Genomic DNA, 16,632 nt, shown 5'->3' on the forward strand with positions numbered 1-16,632 from the left:
AGGACGTCAACTGGAGGTCAGAGGGCCAGAGCCAGTTCTCCTCCTTCATTTGACAGATGGGAAAACTGAGGCCCAGAGAAGTAAAACCCTGGTTCCAGGTCCCACCAATCCCAAGACCCTTCCCTGCCAGCGAGGCCCCCGGGCAAAGGTGGGCAGATCCAATCAGCCATGGGCCACACTGTCGGGAGCCAGCCTCCACAAAGCATAGTACTCAATGCCTGCATTATGATGGGCCTATCTTATCTGCTCCCTGCAACATTCCTGAGCAGTACATCCCCCCCACCCCGGGACCCGAGGGGGGAACACATCAGGGACTCCCAAGAAGACCCACTCTCCACTCACTGACTCCAGAGAAGAAGGAAAAGCCGTGCCCATTTCTTCAGATGCGTACTTAGGGGCTCAGAGAGTTCAGATGACTCCTTTCCCAATCTCCCTTATCGCTGGGGCCAACCTCCACTCGTCACCCCCAGTTTATCCCGCACGTATCTTGTCTATCCATGGTGCTCTGCATTTTGTCTCCCCCATCAAACATTAGAGCTCCTGGAGGGTAGGGACTGAGTGTGGGCTTTGTTTTTGGGGGGGTACTCAGCACATGCCTGGCACATAGCCGCTGCTTTATAAATGCAAGATGACTGACCTGTCCAAGGTCATGTGGCTACTATCTAAGGTGTGTCGGGATTTGAACCTGGGGTTACCTGCCTTCCACCAGCCACCAAGACAGAGAAGGGACTGCCCGGAAATCCCCTCACTCTGGCTGCTGGCGGGGATCACGTGATGCCATAGTCACTGCCACCCAGAGGATGCCCTTTAGGCAGGACCAACAGCAGGTCACTTGGAGCCCCTGAAGAGGGGGCAAGCGCAGGTGTAGTTATCAAAGCCTATTACATACCCGAATAAGTGCCCACTAAATACAAATGGAAGCCTAATGACCCTCATGGGAAACTTGGGGGCCTCTAGGCTGAGCCAGCAGCCCGCCCCCCTGCCTTCCCTGAGAAGCGCCACAGGACAAGGGTAGAACACTGGTTTGGAGTCCGAGGCCCTGGGTTCAAATCCCCACTTTTTTTGGCTTCCTCCCTGTGTACCAAGTGGTTTCACACTCTCTGGCGCCCAGTTTCCTCACCTGTCAATCAATAGCAATGGACCAGATGATCTCTAAGGGACCTGGATAGATGTTTTACGTCCAGACCCTGCCCCGAGGGCCTCTCCAACCTCCCATCACAGCAGGGACCTTGAAGGCCACTGCAGGGGCTCGGCCTCGGAAAGTCTGACCCAGCTGGAGATCGAGCCCCCAAGGAGGAACGAGGGCCGGTTTATCTTGGGCCATGTGGTTGTTTCCTCCTCTTAGAAGAGGAGGGGGCTGAACCGGATGCCATGGGAGAGAGTCGCCCAAAGGTCGAGTGACTTGTGCCCAGGGTCACGAGTGTATGGTTGGGGGGTGGGACTTGAACCCAGGTCGTCCTGACTCTGATCCTTCTCCCCACCCACCAGTCACCCACCCAACCACACTGGAAGAGCAGGGAAGAGAAACTATACCCCAAGTTCTCCGAACATTGCGCAGAGCCCCTGCCCTCCCCAGAGGAGGGCTCCCCAGGGACGTCAGTCCCAACCCCAGCAGAGCCTCTGCTACAACAGGCCCGGCCCGAGGAGGGGCTGAGCACCCTCCCTCTGAACCCCTGGCCAGATGCGGCAGAAGCAGTGGATACTTACATTTTAATGTTTTCATGATACTGCCTGGTGTCTGAGGGCTGATTGTATAGCGGCTGTAAGAAATGAGAAAAGACAAGAGATCAATACGGAAGCCGACACGGAGGCCCCGGGCTCCCATGCTTGGCGTGAAACAGGCCCGTCCCTGCTGGCACCCCGCCTCCCAGCCCCTTGGGCACTGGACACCAGGGCCAACCAAGAGCCGTGGGAGGCCCCAGACTCTGACTGTGGATCAAATGGAAGGCCTGGTGGCAGCCGAGACCCAGGGCGGGGGGTGGGGGGCAGCCTCCGGGCAGCTCCTCTCCCAGTGAAGCTGGCCCCTGCGCAGGCACCACGTGTCACGGGTGGGGTCGAGGCCCAGCCTCTCTCCAACAGGTCACCAACCAATCAGTCAGCACATATCTATGAGGGCGCAAGCTCAGCTAAGGGATGCAGACGCACAAGGAAGGCAGCTCCCGTTCTACCTGGGGGATGCAGGGGACTGTTGTGACGGATGGCCCCTAGCTCCCCTGCTCTGACCCCTCTGCTCCTGCCTCCCCCTCCTCCGCCCTGACAATCCAGGCCTGCCCCAGCAGCCTCCCCTCCCCCGGCCTCTCTCTGAGGTCCGTACAGCTCTGAGCTGCTACCCCAGACGGAGATGCAGAAGAGGAAGTGGACGTTTGCTGGGGGGATGAATGGATGGATGGATCCAGGGGTGTGGCAGGGCTGCCGGGCCAGAAAAGCCTGCAACAGACCTGGGAGAAAGCAGCCACAGGGTAGGGAGACCACCTCAGACCAAGGCATTCCCACCCCGCTAGCCAGCCCGCCCCTCTCCCCTCATCTCTCCAAATCTCTGGTCACTGCCCAGGTGTGGGCTCAAGCACCTCCCTCTATCTATACCAGTGTCTACACCAGCTCCATCTACACCACCAGTTCCTGACCTTTCTGTGTCCTGAACCCCACTGTCAGCTGGTGAAACCTATGGACTCCTCTGAATCGAGACTTTGTGTGCATGAAATGAAATACCAAGGATCACAAAGCGAACCAATCAGACTGAAACCCAGTTTTCTAAAAAAGCCAAGTTCACTGAACCCCAGGGTTCAGAACCCGTGTGACAGGAAGCCTTTCCCTATCAATGAGCCAACAGGCAACAAGCACTTATTAAGCGCCTGCTGTGTGCCAGGCACCTAAGGTACAAAGCAAAAGGGACACAGTCCCTGCCCTCAGGGAGCCGCCAGTCTCTGATGGAGGAGCCGACACACAAGCAGCAATGTCGTACAAACAAGATGCAAACGCAAGAATCTGGAGCGAGAGCTTGGAGCTCGTCACTGGGAAAAGGCCAGAATTAAGGCGGCCGGGGGCTCCGGTAGAAAGGGGACCTTAGCTGCCTTAGCTGGGACTTGAAGGAGGCCAGGAGGAGGAGGAGCAAGCCGGGCCACAAGGGCAGGGCCTTCTCATCACCCAGCTGGGGCTGAGCACCACTGACTGATCTTGGTGAGATGGACCCCCACCGCCTCTCACCGGGATCAATCTATGTGTATGTGTGCTTAGATGTACGCATGTAGAAATACACCACTTGTGTGCTCACATACATGCATGTATGCACATGTATGTCTATGTACACAGCGGGCGTTTTCACATACATGAAGCCAGTCCATGAGTGTATATGTGTGTGCATGCATACACACACACACACACACACTCTGATTATTCTTAGTGGAAATAGGCCCTGGGGTAGATACAAGGGACCTGGGTTCCAATCCCAGCTCTGACGCTGACACTGACCGCCGACCTTGTAAGCACAGGCTCACAAGGGAGAAGGGGGCACTCAGCAGCGCTATGGTTCTGCAGTACCCGGGGCTGGGCAGAATCAATTTAAGAAGCATTTATTGAGACTGCAGTAAATAAGTCAAAGGCCCTGTGCCCAGGGCCAGAGACACAGATGGCCACGCCATCTGTCTTCTCCACTCCGGCTCTGGTGCTCCTGGAGGCTCCATGGCCGTGCCCACTGGGTCCCCTCTAAGATGTGTGGGATCTCAGCTCAGCTGGGCCACTCACTCCCTCCCGGATGGTGGTCAGAGCTGCTACAGCACCCCCTACCCTCTCTGCCTCTGCAGAGAAGCTCCCCTCCTGTTCTGGGGGGAGAGGGAACCTGCCTGGGGCCAGCTCCCTTCCTCCACCTCCAGGCTCTCCTCCACTCCAGTGGGTAAAGAAGGGATGGCCCTCATCCTTCCCAAATTCAGCCCGGCCTCCATATGACCATGCCCACGATCCGGTCCCCTCTCTTGGCCCCCCCCGGGCTCTGTCTGCTCAGAGGCAAAGGGCTGGCACTGGCACCAGCCCCAGCCTCTCTTCTCCAACTCTTGGGCTCTATCCAAGCCCATCCCTCCCTCCTGCCGCCCACAGCTCTCCTCACTGCCCCAGGCTTTCACCCCCCCCCATCTCTTCTCCAAGCACAGTCCAGCTCCAAGGAAGGATGCCTCCACTCTGCATTTCCTCACGTCCCACTCACAATCTGGCTTCCGACCACCCACGAGTGGGAGCCTGCCCTCTCCAAGGTTACTGGTGATCTCCTAACTGTGAAATTCGCTGCCTCCATCCCCCTCAGCTTGAGACACAGGGAGGCCCCCTCCCGGACGCTCCCTCACTGCACGCTGCCCCACCCAGGCTCCTCACCAGCCTCCAGCCGCCCTCTCACTTAATGTGGGGGCCCCCCAAGGCTCTGTCCTGAGTCCTCTTCCCGCCCAGCAGCCAACAGGACCCACGGGCTCCCAAAGCTCCCAATACGCCGCACTTATTACCAGCCAACTGCCTGCTGGAAATCTTCCCTGAGACGTCCTGCGGGCATCTTCAAACTGAGAGAACCCAACATGGGGAGCAAGCGCCCCAGGGGTGCACACTGTCATTACTGGTGCGATTTCCCTCGAAGCCTGATTAATTTGTACACAGACAAGAAATGCCTGCTCTGGACCAGGCCCCAGGGCGGCTGCATTCTATCTGGGGGGATGGGGATAAGGGGGAGCGCTAACAAGTCGAGAGCATTTCTGGAGCACTTTAGTCTGCAGAGAGCTTGGCACGCCTTAGTGTATAACCCTGGGAGGCTGGGGACATCTTTGACAGATGAGGAAACTGAGGCCCAGAGCTGCCATCCAGCTAGCGAGTGTTCCTGAGCGCAGATGAAGGGTCCTCTCCTCTATACCACCCTCCCATCTCAGTCTCAACATGCCAAGAAGCAGCCTTTGTTAGCTGCCCCAGCGGGCCACACACTACACTATACCCAAAAATGCACAGGCCCTTTCATTTATATCCGAGGGGGAATCAAATGGGGGCCTATTAGCACACAGCAGGTGCTTAATAAATGCATGTTCCCTTCCCTGATGGGTGAGGCACATGTACATACACGTGGAGATGTGTTGCAGTTTTGGAGGGGAGCTGGGAATAGCCCAGGATAGAGGACGGGCCGCAAGGTGGGGAGCCTCAAAGCCAGGGGCTGCCAGGGCTCCTGTGCCATCCGCCCAGCGGGAGGGGGCTTAGAGACCCTCCGACCCACCCCTTGCTTTAGGAAAAGCTCCTGAAGGTCACAGAGGAACCCATAGTGGGAGAGCTGGACCAGAGTCACGGATCCACCACAGGAGGCTCGCTGCAGATTCTCGTCCATGTCCAAGTCTAAAAGGCCTGAGCTGACTCTGCCGCCCCCCGCCCAGGCTCCGCCATGCTGATAACTTTGACCCAAAGCGGCTTGTACTGTGGCCTGACCGCAGGCTTGCCATCTATCTACACTCCCCATGTGACTGAAACGTGCCCGGGGCCAAAGCCACCGGCTGCAAGGGCGATCTAATCGGGGATTTGGAAGCAGGCTGCCTGAGAGGCCACGGGATGCTGGACCTGAAGACGGCAGCCTGGGGCCTAGGCTAGACCTGTTCAGCCTGCGGGATGAAGTGACAAAGGGCTGGCTGGGCTGGACCCTACACTATCCCTTATTCACGTCCCTCTCAGGACTGGGTAGTCAGGGGAAGAAATCCACATTTCTTTGGCTCTGCAGTCTGAGGTGGAACCCTGGGGCAAATCCCTTCACCTCTGCCTCAGTGGCCTCATCTGTAAAATGGTGATAGTAAAAGGGATTGCTGGGAGGCCCAAGTGAGACGGTATGCGTTAAGAGCTTTGTAAACCTTGAAGTGGCGTGTCAACGTGAACCATCATTATAACAATAATTATTATATTACACGTCAAATGGATCCCCCAAGGTTCCTGCCCATCGGGTTGAACTGGAAGAAGCCCGAACCTGGGCCCCTTCCCTGCCCTTCTCTCGTACCCAGGACGGGGGACGCACAGACACATGACTTCTCCCCACACCAGCGGCACGCTCTTCACCCACGCCACAGATAAAACACTGACCAGAAACTCCAATCTCTTAACAGACCACGAGTCTCCAGGAAGGAGGGGCGACTGGGACGATCTCTGGAGGCCATCAGCTCAAATATAGCAGAAGAGGTGGTGCCTGGACTCAAGGGACGGACTGAAAACAACCCAGGGAAAGGCACGTTCACAGCGCAAAGCCTGGCATCCTCAGGCTCACCGTTCCACCATGCTCCGCCATGCACCTCCTGCACGCCCCGGCTTCCTAGGATGGGAGGCCCAGATGACTAAACCCTAGAGTACTGTCTGGCGCTTTCTAACAAGGAGGATGTCGTGACCCCCACTTCACAGAGCAGAGGCACGTGGTGTGGTGGGGAGCCAGCTGGCCTCCTCTGGCACACACAGACTGTGTGACCCTGGGCTGGTCACTCATCTTCTCAGAAATCAAAGTGCCCTCGGAGGGAGAGTCTCCACACTCCATGAGAGGAGCTGCCCAGCTCCAGCTTACAGAGATGAAGCTGCTGGCCTGAGGTCAGGTAGCTAGTGAAGGTCAGAGCTGGAATGTCCTCATTCCAAGCCCAGGCAGTCACCATGATGGAGACCCTCCCTGAGGCCTCCCGGCATTGCCAAGGTTCCAGGGCCCCCGTAAGCTGTCTGTCAGCATCCCCAGAGGCCCACCCCTCTCTTTGTGCCTGGGTTTCTTGGCTGAAGTGGTGTCTGAGGGGCTTCTTCCTAACTCCCCATTTGTAACACAGGGCAGGCTGCTCACACCTGCTCCCCTTGGGGCTAGGGGCCCCTCATTCCCAATCCTCAGAGGGATTCATGTTCCTCAGGGCTGTGATAAGACCTGACATTCACATGAGCTCAGGGTTTTGCAAAGTGCTTTGTATATAGAGAGAAATGATTTTCTCTCTCTTGTACTAATTTTTCTGCTTCCTCATCCACAAATCAACCAGCGCGGGCAACGTTGAACAAAGACTTGGCCAGGCTGAGGTCTAATCAAAGACGGTAAAGAAGTTCTAAGTTTAGGTAAATGGGTGGATTCCTGCTCACTGGGTTTACTCAGACGGGTCTGGAGAAATGGGGATCCTCCCTTTGGTCAGACAGGTGATAAGGACATGGATAAGTCTCTCAGACCAAGACTTGGGTGATCCAAGTCACATACCCTCAAAACCCTCATCAGAATAGTCTCATTAACTGTTAACCAATCAGAGTTGACGGCCACCCTCAGGAACACCCTCTCTTCCAAGGGAATATAAACTGGGAGCCCACCGCCAGGAGGGGCCTTTGGCATTCTGGAGGGCCACCGACCTCATTCATTAATAACACGCTAGCCTTATTGATAAAATGATTAAATTACCCAGAAACTACGTCTCTCAAAACACATTTGGTGCTCCAGACTAGCCTGTGAGGCAGGTGTTCTAATCATCCCCATTTTGCAGACAGGGAAACTGAGGCTAAGGGATTAACCCAGGTTAAAACAACTGTTAAATGTCTGAGTCAGAAAACAAAATCTGGCCTTCCAGCCACCAAGCCTCACACTCTGTCCCCTCCGTGGCCTAGCTGCCTACAATGCCACTGGCAGAATACGGGAATTAAAAAGATGGGCCTCTGTCTCAAGAGCAGAGGCAGGTCTGTTCTACTAGGCTCCAGGACCCTCCAGCATTTTCAGTCATGTCTGACCCTTTGTGACCCCATTTGAGGTTTTCTTGGCAGAGATACTGGAGTGGTTTGCCATTTCCTTCTCTGGCTCATTTTACAGATGAGGAAACTGAGGCAAACAGGGTGAAGTGACTTGCCCGGGGTCACACAGCCAGTAAGTGTCTGAGGTTCTCCTGGCTCCAAGCCCAGTACTCTGCACTCTGCCACCCAGCTGCCCCCCTCAGGCCCCTACGAGAAGGAATAAGGAGCCTGAGAGATTATCCAGGCCAACCCCATCTTTGGAAAAGCAATAAGGCACAGTAGGCCCAATCATGTCCATGCCTTCCATGTACTACCTTGGGCAGCGTAACTTTGGCCAGCCAAGGCATTTATCTTCTTCAAGCCCCGCTGTCCATCCCCTGGCTCCTCATCCCAAACCCCGCTCCCCGGCCACTAGTCCCCAGAGAGATTTTCTTTCCCCTAGCAGAATTAGGGCCCTTTGGGGGGTGGATTTGTAACCCCAGAGCTCCAAACAGTGCCTGGCAAGGGGAGGGTCTGTTCAGTGCTTTCCACATTCACTCACGCATTCATTCCATCCAGTGTGAAACATGGGGGACAGTGAGCCTCAGATCTGGTGGTTTCCAAGATCCCCCGACAAAGCCGCAAAGATGCCAACTGTCCAGCATGACAAGGACCACGAGGGAGAAGGGGTCTGACTGGGGGCATAGTGCCCAGGGTGTACAAACAGGCACAGAAGGCATAAGCAAAACCTACAGCCCCCGGTTCAGCACCTGAACCTCCAGTGACACAGCATTCTTAAAATGTCACTCCACAGGGAGAAGGAAATCAAATGACAAAAAATGAAAGAGAAGGGACCCCCCAGAGCAGTCGACCAGTCTCTCAGTGGGCCCATCTGTGCCCTCCCTCCCCCTCACACTTCCCCATCTCTCCCCTCCCCTACTTCTCTCTCCCCTTCCCTCCCTCCCTCCCCACTGTCCATCTCAGTCTCCCTCTCCTCTCTCCCCCTGCCCCCCTCCATGGCCCTCGGTCTCAGCCTCCCTCCCTCCCTCCCCACCATCTGTCTCTCTGTCGCATCTTTCCTCCTCGCTCCCACAGAGACCGTGGCTGGCTGCCTCGAGCACACAGAGGGGAGAGGGTTTAGAAAAAGACACTTCCTTCCTGGAGTGCTGGTTACTGGCTAATCCTCTATGATCCAGGCCCGGGTCAGGAAACCCTTTTTAATTCATTCTTCCCCACCCCCCATCCCACCCCAGGGCTCCTGCCCCAACCTTGAAACATTCCCCCAAAGTCAATTCCCCTGAAAGCCTCAGCCTTCTTCTCCAAGAAACCGGGCCTCAAACTTTCGCAGCAAGGACACAGGGTCCAGCCCCAGCGCCAGCCAGGTGTCCAAGAGCAAGGCGAATCACCTGCCTCGGCCTCAGTTTCTCCATCTGTAAAACGAAGAGACTCTCCATGAGCCCTCCTCTTCAATGCTCTTGGGAACACACTGCCTCGACTTACCCTGCTCATGTACACATGGCTGAGCTAGGGCGGGAGAAGGGGTGGAGGTGGAGGTGGAGGAAGCTGGCAGACAAACCTACAGGGCCTGGAGCCAGGGAGGCGGACACCCCCAAGCCCGGGGAGGTTTTCTTCCAGGCCACAGAAGAAAGGTGTTAAATCTAGAAGGGCCTCCGGGGTGGGGGGGAGAGGTGACAGTGGTAAGGATAAAGGGCAGTCCCCTATCAGTGAGACAGACACTCGTGGCCTCCATCCCTGTCTGGGCACAGTGGTGCAGTGATTTCTCACTGAATCTCCTGGCCTTGAGCCTCCTCCTCCAACCCCCCCCGCCCCAAGGGATTTTTCTAAAGCCGGGCCTGACCATGTTACCCCCCACTCAATACCCTCCTGGGACTTCCTATTGCCTCTGGGATCAAATAGCATCCTACGTGGGCTTTAAAGCCCTTCCCAGTCCAGGCCCTTCCTCCCTTTCCAGGCTTCTTACACATAATTACTCCCCTCCCCATGCTGAGACCCAGATATCCTGGCCTCCTGGCTGCTTCCCACACTCAATGCTACATCTCCCATCCCCAGGCCTTTGCAATGGCTGTGCCCCACACCTGGAGCACACCTCATTCTTCATCACCACCTGGTTTCCCATGTCTCTCACTTAACCTAATTGTTTTCCTGGCATCTCCCCCATTAGAACTCCTTGGGCACAGGGACCCTTTCTGCCCTTCTTTGTAGCCCAACTGCTTGGTGCAGTGCCTGGCATACAGTAGGAGCTTATTAAATGCTTGTATTCATTTGGGATATATTCTGTACAAACACACCTCCATGTTGTCTAACCCCATTAGAACAGAGGCTCCTCGAGGGCAGAAACTGTCTCACCTTTGTGTTAGTAGCCCCAACATTCAAGAAAGTGCCTGGCACATAGTAGGTACTTGATACTAGCAATAGCTAACGTGTAGAGAGCACGCTAAGGTCTACAAAGCACTTTCGGCAGGTTCTCATTTCTTTTAACAAGGCTTCTTTGACTGGCCTTTTGGAACCTACACCCCAATAAAACATAAACTCCACGAAGGAGGGAAATGTTTTGTTTTGGGCCTTGGATCCGGAACCCCTCGCACGGTGCCTGGCTCTAGATAACGGTGGGTCAGCTGGGTTTCATCGAAGAGGTCTCTGCTCTAGAGAACCCATGCAAGGCATCATCCTCACCCGCTCAAACAAAGAGCCAGCACTCACAGAAAGAGCACTCTACACATACATCACCCTCCTAACACCCCCACAAGGAGGTGCCATCCTCATCCCCATTCTATGGATGGAGGCAGAAGTGAGGTGACTTGGTCAGGGTCAGACAATAGCAAGGGCCTAGGGCTGGATCTGAATATGGCGCCAGTGCTCTGGACGCTGTATTGTGTGTAGCCACGCCCAAACACCTCTATCCAGCCCAACCTTGGCACAGCACCTGGCACATAGTAGGCACTATATAAAAATTAGCTATTATTGGCCATCGTTATTATTAGCACCTCTCAGGCCATGAAACTGACCCTCCCTCCCCCTCCAAGTGCAAGCTCCTCCTGAGGTCCTCAGGCCCCTGTTTCCCACCACACTCAGTCCCCCTACGACCCTGACTCATGGCCTCCATCCCCACCACTCGGCCCACGCCGCTCTCTCCGGGGCGCTAATGGCCACTTAGATGGCTCTTCCTCTGCTGCTTTGGACATCCCTGACCCCAGCCCAGGAAGCAGAGGAAGGCAGCACCCGACCCCACCTGAGGCCGAACTGGGACAAATCTCAATTTCTCTGGGCCTCAGTGTCTTTTAATGGGAGGGTGGAATCAGATGATGTCTGGGGTTCCTTCTAGCTCCGAGCCTGAGGCTCTTCCCAGATGCCCCCTGCCCTGGTTTCCATGACGCTGCCCTCTGTTCCTTCCCCTCCCACGCCGGGACGGCCCATCCTGGGCCATCTCCTCCCTCTGATCTGCCCATCTCTCCCCCTCTCTTCTCTCCTGTCTGTCTCATCCCATCCTTTCTCCAGACTTTCAGTATCATCTCTCTGCACATGACACTGAGATCTCTAGATGGGCCCCGCTACCCCTGTGCCCCAGCTCTGGCCTCGCAGGCAATGTGTCCTGGAGACATTCTGAACAGACCAGCCCCTCTCCCAACTCCCCAGTGACAGCAAGGCCCCCCTTCTTTCTCCTGAACCCAGGCCTTGTGGTCCTGCCCAACTCCTCCCCCTCTCTGTCTCAGCACCCCCCCCTTGGCCCCTCCCCAACACTGCTGCCAGGGGGATACGACTTAAGCACAGACAGGCCCATACGACTCCGATCAACCTGGTGGCTGCCTCCTGTCCTCCAGAGTTCAAGAGAAGCTGGGGAGCTTTGAAAGCCCTTTACAGCCTGGTCCCAGCCTCACTTTCCAGCCTCCTGGGAGATTCCTACCCCTCCCACAGGCTACTGCCCAGACAAACTGACCTTCTCTCTCCTCTATTCCCGACCATCATTTCCAGAGTCCATGACTTTGCCCCGGCTGTGCTGTTCACCTGAAAAGCCTCGTGCAGTCCTTGGCTTCCGTGAACATTCAGATCGAGCAGCACTTTCCACATCAAACCTCTCCTAATCCTCCCTTCCCAAAGCCCCTGGATCTATTTTATATGGATCGGTAGTTCTTCCATTCACATGTGGGCTGTGGAGACGGCACTGCTGATTCACCTGTCCCCCATTCCATGGCAAGCTTTCATTACATCTACCTGTGCACACAGCAGGTGCTCCATAAATGCTCCTGTGCACCAGCACACAGTGAGCGCTTAATACACTGTCATTCATTCATTCACAATTCCTGGCTTCTTTCAAAGCTCAGCCCAAGGACACTTAATCAACACTTGTTGGTCCCTGTAGTTGGTGACTGCAGCTCCTGAAATTCTCTTAGATTTACACATCTGTGCTCAGACCCTATGCTCACTTCCCCTAGGAAAAGGAATGTGAACTCCTCAAAGGTAGGAACTACCTTTTTTTTTTTTAATTTAAGGTGCAGTTTCTTGCACACAGTAGAAGCTTATGGCACACCATGGGACTGAAGTATATTATTCCCTGGGGGGCTGAGGCCTATCAGAGTCTCTCTCCTGAACACAGTCCCCCCACCCCCAACCAAGGCAGGGTAAACAGGGGGCTTACTCTGGCTCTCCCTTTCAGCTGGGGAGCCATCTCAGCTTGGGGGTCTCAGCCTGGCCATGGCTCCTCGAAGCACCTGCACAGAAGTCACCTCCTTTCTCTGATGCTGTTTCCTCCCCCTAGCCCCAGGCCCCACCCCGGACACCCTGGGTTCACAGATCAGAAACCTCGGCCTGCCTCTCCCGGAAGCCCTGACACCAAGGTGAAGAGAAGAGATCTGATTTCTTTGATGTCTCTGGCACCACCCCCCTTTCACAGAAAGGAAAACCAAAGCAGCAGGGTTACTCTGGAGCCACACCACCAGCAACAATCTCTCTCTCTCTCTCTTTTTAAATACTTCCCTTTTTGATGCCAGGAAGCAGGAGTCACCAGGCTCTGAGCGTGGCTTGTCCACGAGAAACTCTGGGGTGCAGAGAGGACCATGGGAGGGGGAGGAGGCGGGAGATCATGGGATTTAATAGTGGAAGGGGCCTTACAGGCTACAGACCAGGGCCCAGAGAGGGTCACAGAGGGAGCTAAGGCAGGGCCAGGATCGGAGGCTCTGAATACCCACCCCCCACCCCTGCGTGACCCCGAGGAAGTCACACAGCCTCTGGAGGAGGCGGGGTTGGATTCATCGACCTCCAAGATCCCTTCTGGCTCCAGAGCTGAGCTCCCATGATCCCCCTTTCTCTATGATGAGTCATCTTGGGTCAGGCCAGGACACTTTCCTTGGCAGTGCTCAAAGGGGAACCTGTACTGATGTCCCCAAGTGGGCTTTCTCCCAAGGAGACTCTAAGAAACTGGATAACCCCAAATCCCAAGACCAGCCTGGCAGGAATGGGGGGCCACCAACCCTTCTAAGGAGGTGCCACGAAACAAACACATACATGCTGAAAGCCCATGTGCCCCAAAACATCCCAACAGCCACAGTAGCAGCCACCCCACCAGGGAGCAGCTCAGGGCTCCCACCCTAATGAGGGCTAATAGCATGGGTGTGCACACATGCTAACAATGCTCCCCCCAAGGCTTTTCACCACTCAAGATCTGGAGCAGGTCCCATCCTCGGCCTCCCCCACCCACCCCACTCAAACAACAGTAGAGACGGCTGGGCCTGGAGGGACCCCTCTGGTTTGAAGCAACCCCCACCCCTGCCCCCAAGGCCCCAGACTCCATCTTACCAGTTCCACTTGAGGGCCTAGGCCTTCCAGGATCCTGTGGGCAGCTTCCGCTTTCTTCTGTGGAGGGGGAGGAGAAGAAAGAAAGATAAATAAACAGGTCCGGGACGGGGCTATCCCATGTGGCTGGGTTGGTACCCACCCATCCTGTCAGCGCTGAAGCCCGTCCTCGCTTGCTTACTTACCTGTAATGGTCAGCTCAGTGGCCTCAGTCCCCTAACTCAGACTCCAGCACCCCCTCCCCAAGCCCACCTCCTCTATGGCATCCCTTGTGCTCCCCAAGTTCCTCAGTCACCCCAATCCCTTTGGAGAAGTCACCTGGCCCATCCGCCTGTCCTCATCCTCCTCCCCAACACTGTCCTCCCTTCACGTCCAAACCCAGCCCTGGCCTGGCCTCTCCCTCCTCCCCATCTGGCCCCAGCCCTCGTTCCGCTCCCAAGGGGCACGCCTTTTCCCCTGATACCCAGAGCTCAGCCTGTCCCAGCTCATTCCTCTACTTCACTTTTGAATTTGGTCAGATTTTCTACAATGACCTCAGTGCTATCTGAGGGAGGGAGGGAAAGGGGGAGGGTGTTGAGAATAAGCTTAAGAAAGTCAGGGGGAGGGAGGAGGCAAGCAGAGGGAGGGGAGAAGAAGGGGGAGGGGGAGAAAGAGAGAGGACAGACAGACGCTCTTTCTGGAACTCCTTGGCTTAATCATCATGTGACTCCTTCCAAGCTGCCCTGGGGTCCTCCCCCCACCTCCCAGCTCCCCAGCCCCCACCTTATGAGAAAACAGGAACCGGGTTGATAACATGGCCCTCTTCGGTTACTAAGTAAACGGCCCACCACGTGGCAGGCAGTCCATCCATCTGAGCTGGAGGCAGCCGACGGCTCTGAATAAAGGACCCCACTGTGCCAGCAGAGATGCCCCTGCCAGGGGGCTGGGACTGGGCGGGCCAAGCAACACAAACAGCCGGGAAGCAAAGGGCTCATAGGGAGAAGAGGGGAAGGAAGGAAGGAGGGAGGGAAGGGGAGGGGTCCTTCTTAACACCTGGCATTCAGAGCCCAGGAAGTTCAGCCTGGCACTAATGTGGGTGTAGTGATTGTGGGCCATGGGCAAGGACAGACTGCAATGACTTTACTTCAGAAGAAGGGGGGTGGATGAAGGGATATCTGCAGTCCCCCTCCCTCCAGGCAGGGCTGGGGGCTGCCCATCCCCAATTTAGCCAGGAGGGAGCCCAGGGTTCCCAGCCACTTCTCCCACACACCTGGACCCTACTAGCACATGGGGAAAACTGAACACAGCATTTGATGCTTCCTATTCATTCAGGCATTCATTCCACGAGCACTGACTGTGGATCTAACGAGTCCCAGATACTGTGCCAGGCACTAGATTTACTCAGGCAAAAACAGAACCATCTCAGCTTCATACTGGGGAAAAAACAAGGAAGCCTGTGATTATGTACGCGTAATGGGGGTGGGGGTGGGGGTGGACCAAGCTCACAGGTCTAGGGTCAGGCTTGGCTGGGTGCGTCCTCATCAGACTGAGGCTGAGGGCTGCAGGGAGAGGCTGGGCTGGGCGCTGGTCAGCCTACGAACAGGCCCAGGATCGGTCAAGGAGCCTGTGAGCAGAGTCACTTTAGTGAGTGACCAAGTCACTGAGGTCTTCAGGAGTTGGGGGATCAAAAATAAGTAAAGAAAAATAAATAAATGAGAGACTGAATAAATAAAATAGTGGCTGGTATTTATGCTTTAATGGTCCTCACAACAACACTCCAACGTACATGCCATCATTATCCCCAATTTACAGAGGAAGAAACTCAGAGAGCTGAATGACTTCCCCAAGGTCACACAGCTACTTAGTGTCTCAGGCAGGATTTGAACTCAGTTCCTGGACCCTATCAGTGATCCTGTTTTGGGGAGGGGGTGAACCTGTGAGCAGGATTGAAAAGCAGTTCACTGAGTGGGCAGGGGTCAAAGAAGGAATTGGTCCATATGGCTGTGGCCAGGGACCAGGACTAGGGGAGGGGGCGGTGGCAGGTGAATGTCCTTCTGAGACCAAGGTCAAGGTCAGTCTATGGCAGGTTATGAGTGAGGATGGGGACAGCCCGGGGTTTGTGTGAGGATCAGACTGTGGCTGAGATTAGGAATCAGGTTGGGAGATACAGGGAGGACCGGCCATGGACAGGGCAGGGGCTCCTTCCAGGCCTGGGGGTCAGTCTGCCACAAAGTCTGTTCTATAAAAAAGAGAAGGTGTTGGCACAATGCGATATAAAGAACAGTAACTAATTTAGAGATGGATGACAAATCCTGACTCTGCCTCCTACTGTCACCTCTTCGGGCCTCAGCTTCCCTGTAAAAGGAGGGGGCAAGACTAGCCGACCTCTCAGGTCCCTCCCAGCCCTAGATGTCGGATGCTACAATTAGACAGGGTGGGGGAGTCCTGGATCACCCCCATCCCTCAAGGCAGTCAGTCTGGTGAAGGCAAGGGGCCTTTTATCAGAAGGGCTTTTTAATGAATAAAGTGAAACGCGTGGGAGTACAAAAGAAACAAATTCTATTGAAATAGTGAACAAAATATTATTAAAGACACACGCCCAGAGCCCCAGGTGGAAGTCCTAGCCTCGGTGGTCTCTGAGTCCTCTTAAGCCAAGCCCAGGATGGCAGGCTGCAGGTGAGCCAGCCAGCCAGCCTGCCCATCACGGCCCGGGCACCTCAGTGGCCACAGCCAGGGGAGGAGGCCAGGGCTGCTATGGGTACCTGAGCTGAGCACCCGGCCAGGAGCTCCTGGTCACAGCAGAGCTGCCACTCAGATACAGGCTGAGGGGCCTGTCCTCAGGCCAAAAGGGCCCATGCAGAGGGAAGGGAAGGAGGGAGGGGTCAGGAATCAGGACTTGGGCAGCCAGGCTGCTCAGGGGCACCCAGAAGCATCGTGGCAGAGCCAAGCTCTAGGGCTTTCATTAACGGGTTAGGAACAAGCCTGGAGTCAGGAAGAGTGACCCTGGGGCAGTCTGTTCACCTCCTGAGACTCAGGTTCCTCATCAATCTCCCACATGCCTCTGGGGTCCCTCCTGGCTCTAAATGGACGATCATACGATGCTCCCTTCACCTCTCTGGACCCCAGCATCCTCATCTGTAAAGT

At 55.7% G+C, this 16,632-nt stretch overlaps 1 protein-coding gene across 8 annotated transcripts in view; it reads right to left on the reverse strand.

Annotated features, from left to right (window-relative positions):
• Positions 1–16,632, reverse strand: part of NCOR2 (nuclear receptor corepressor 2) — a 376,514-nt gene that overhangs the window by 172,429 nt on the left and 187,453 nt on the right. For all 8 annotated transcript variants that reach the window (XM_036753385.1, XM_036753345.1, XM_036753339.1 and 5 more), the window contains exons 7-8: positions 13,513–13,569; positions 1,708–1,760 (exon numbers count right to left, since the gene is read on the reverse strand). In XM_036753385.1, coding sequence (XP_036609280.1) covers positions 1,708–1,760; positions 13,513–13,569 — 110 coding nt within the window. The remainder of the gene's footprint in view (positions 1–1,707; positions 1,761–13,512; positions 13,570–16,632) is intronic.

This window comes from Trichosurus vulpecula, chromosome 1 (assembly GCF_011100635.1).
Source record: "Trichosurus vulpecula isolate mTriVul1 chromosome 1, mTriVul1.pri, whole genome shotgun sequence".
Classification (NCBI taxonomy): Eukaryota; Metazoa; Chordata; class Mammalia; order Diprotodontia; family Phalangeridae; genus Trichosurus; species Trichosurus vulpecula.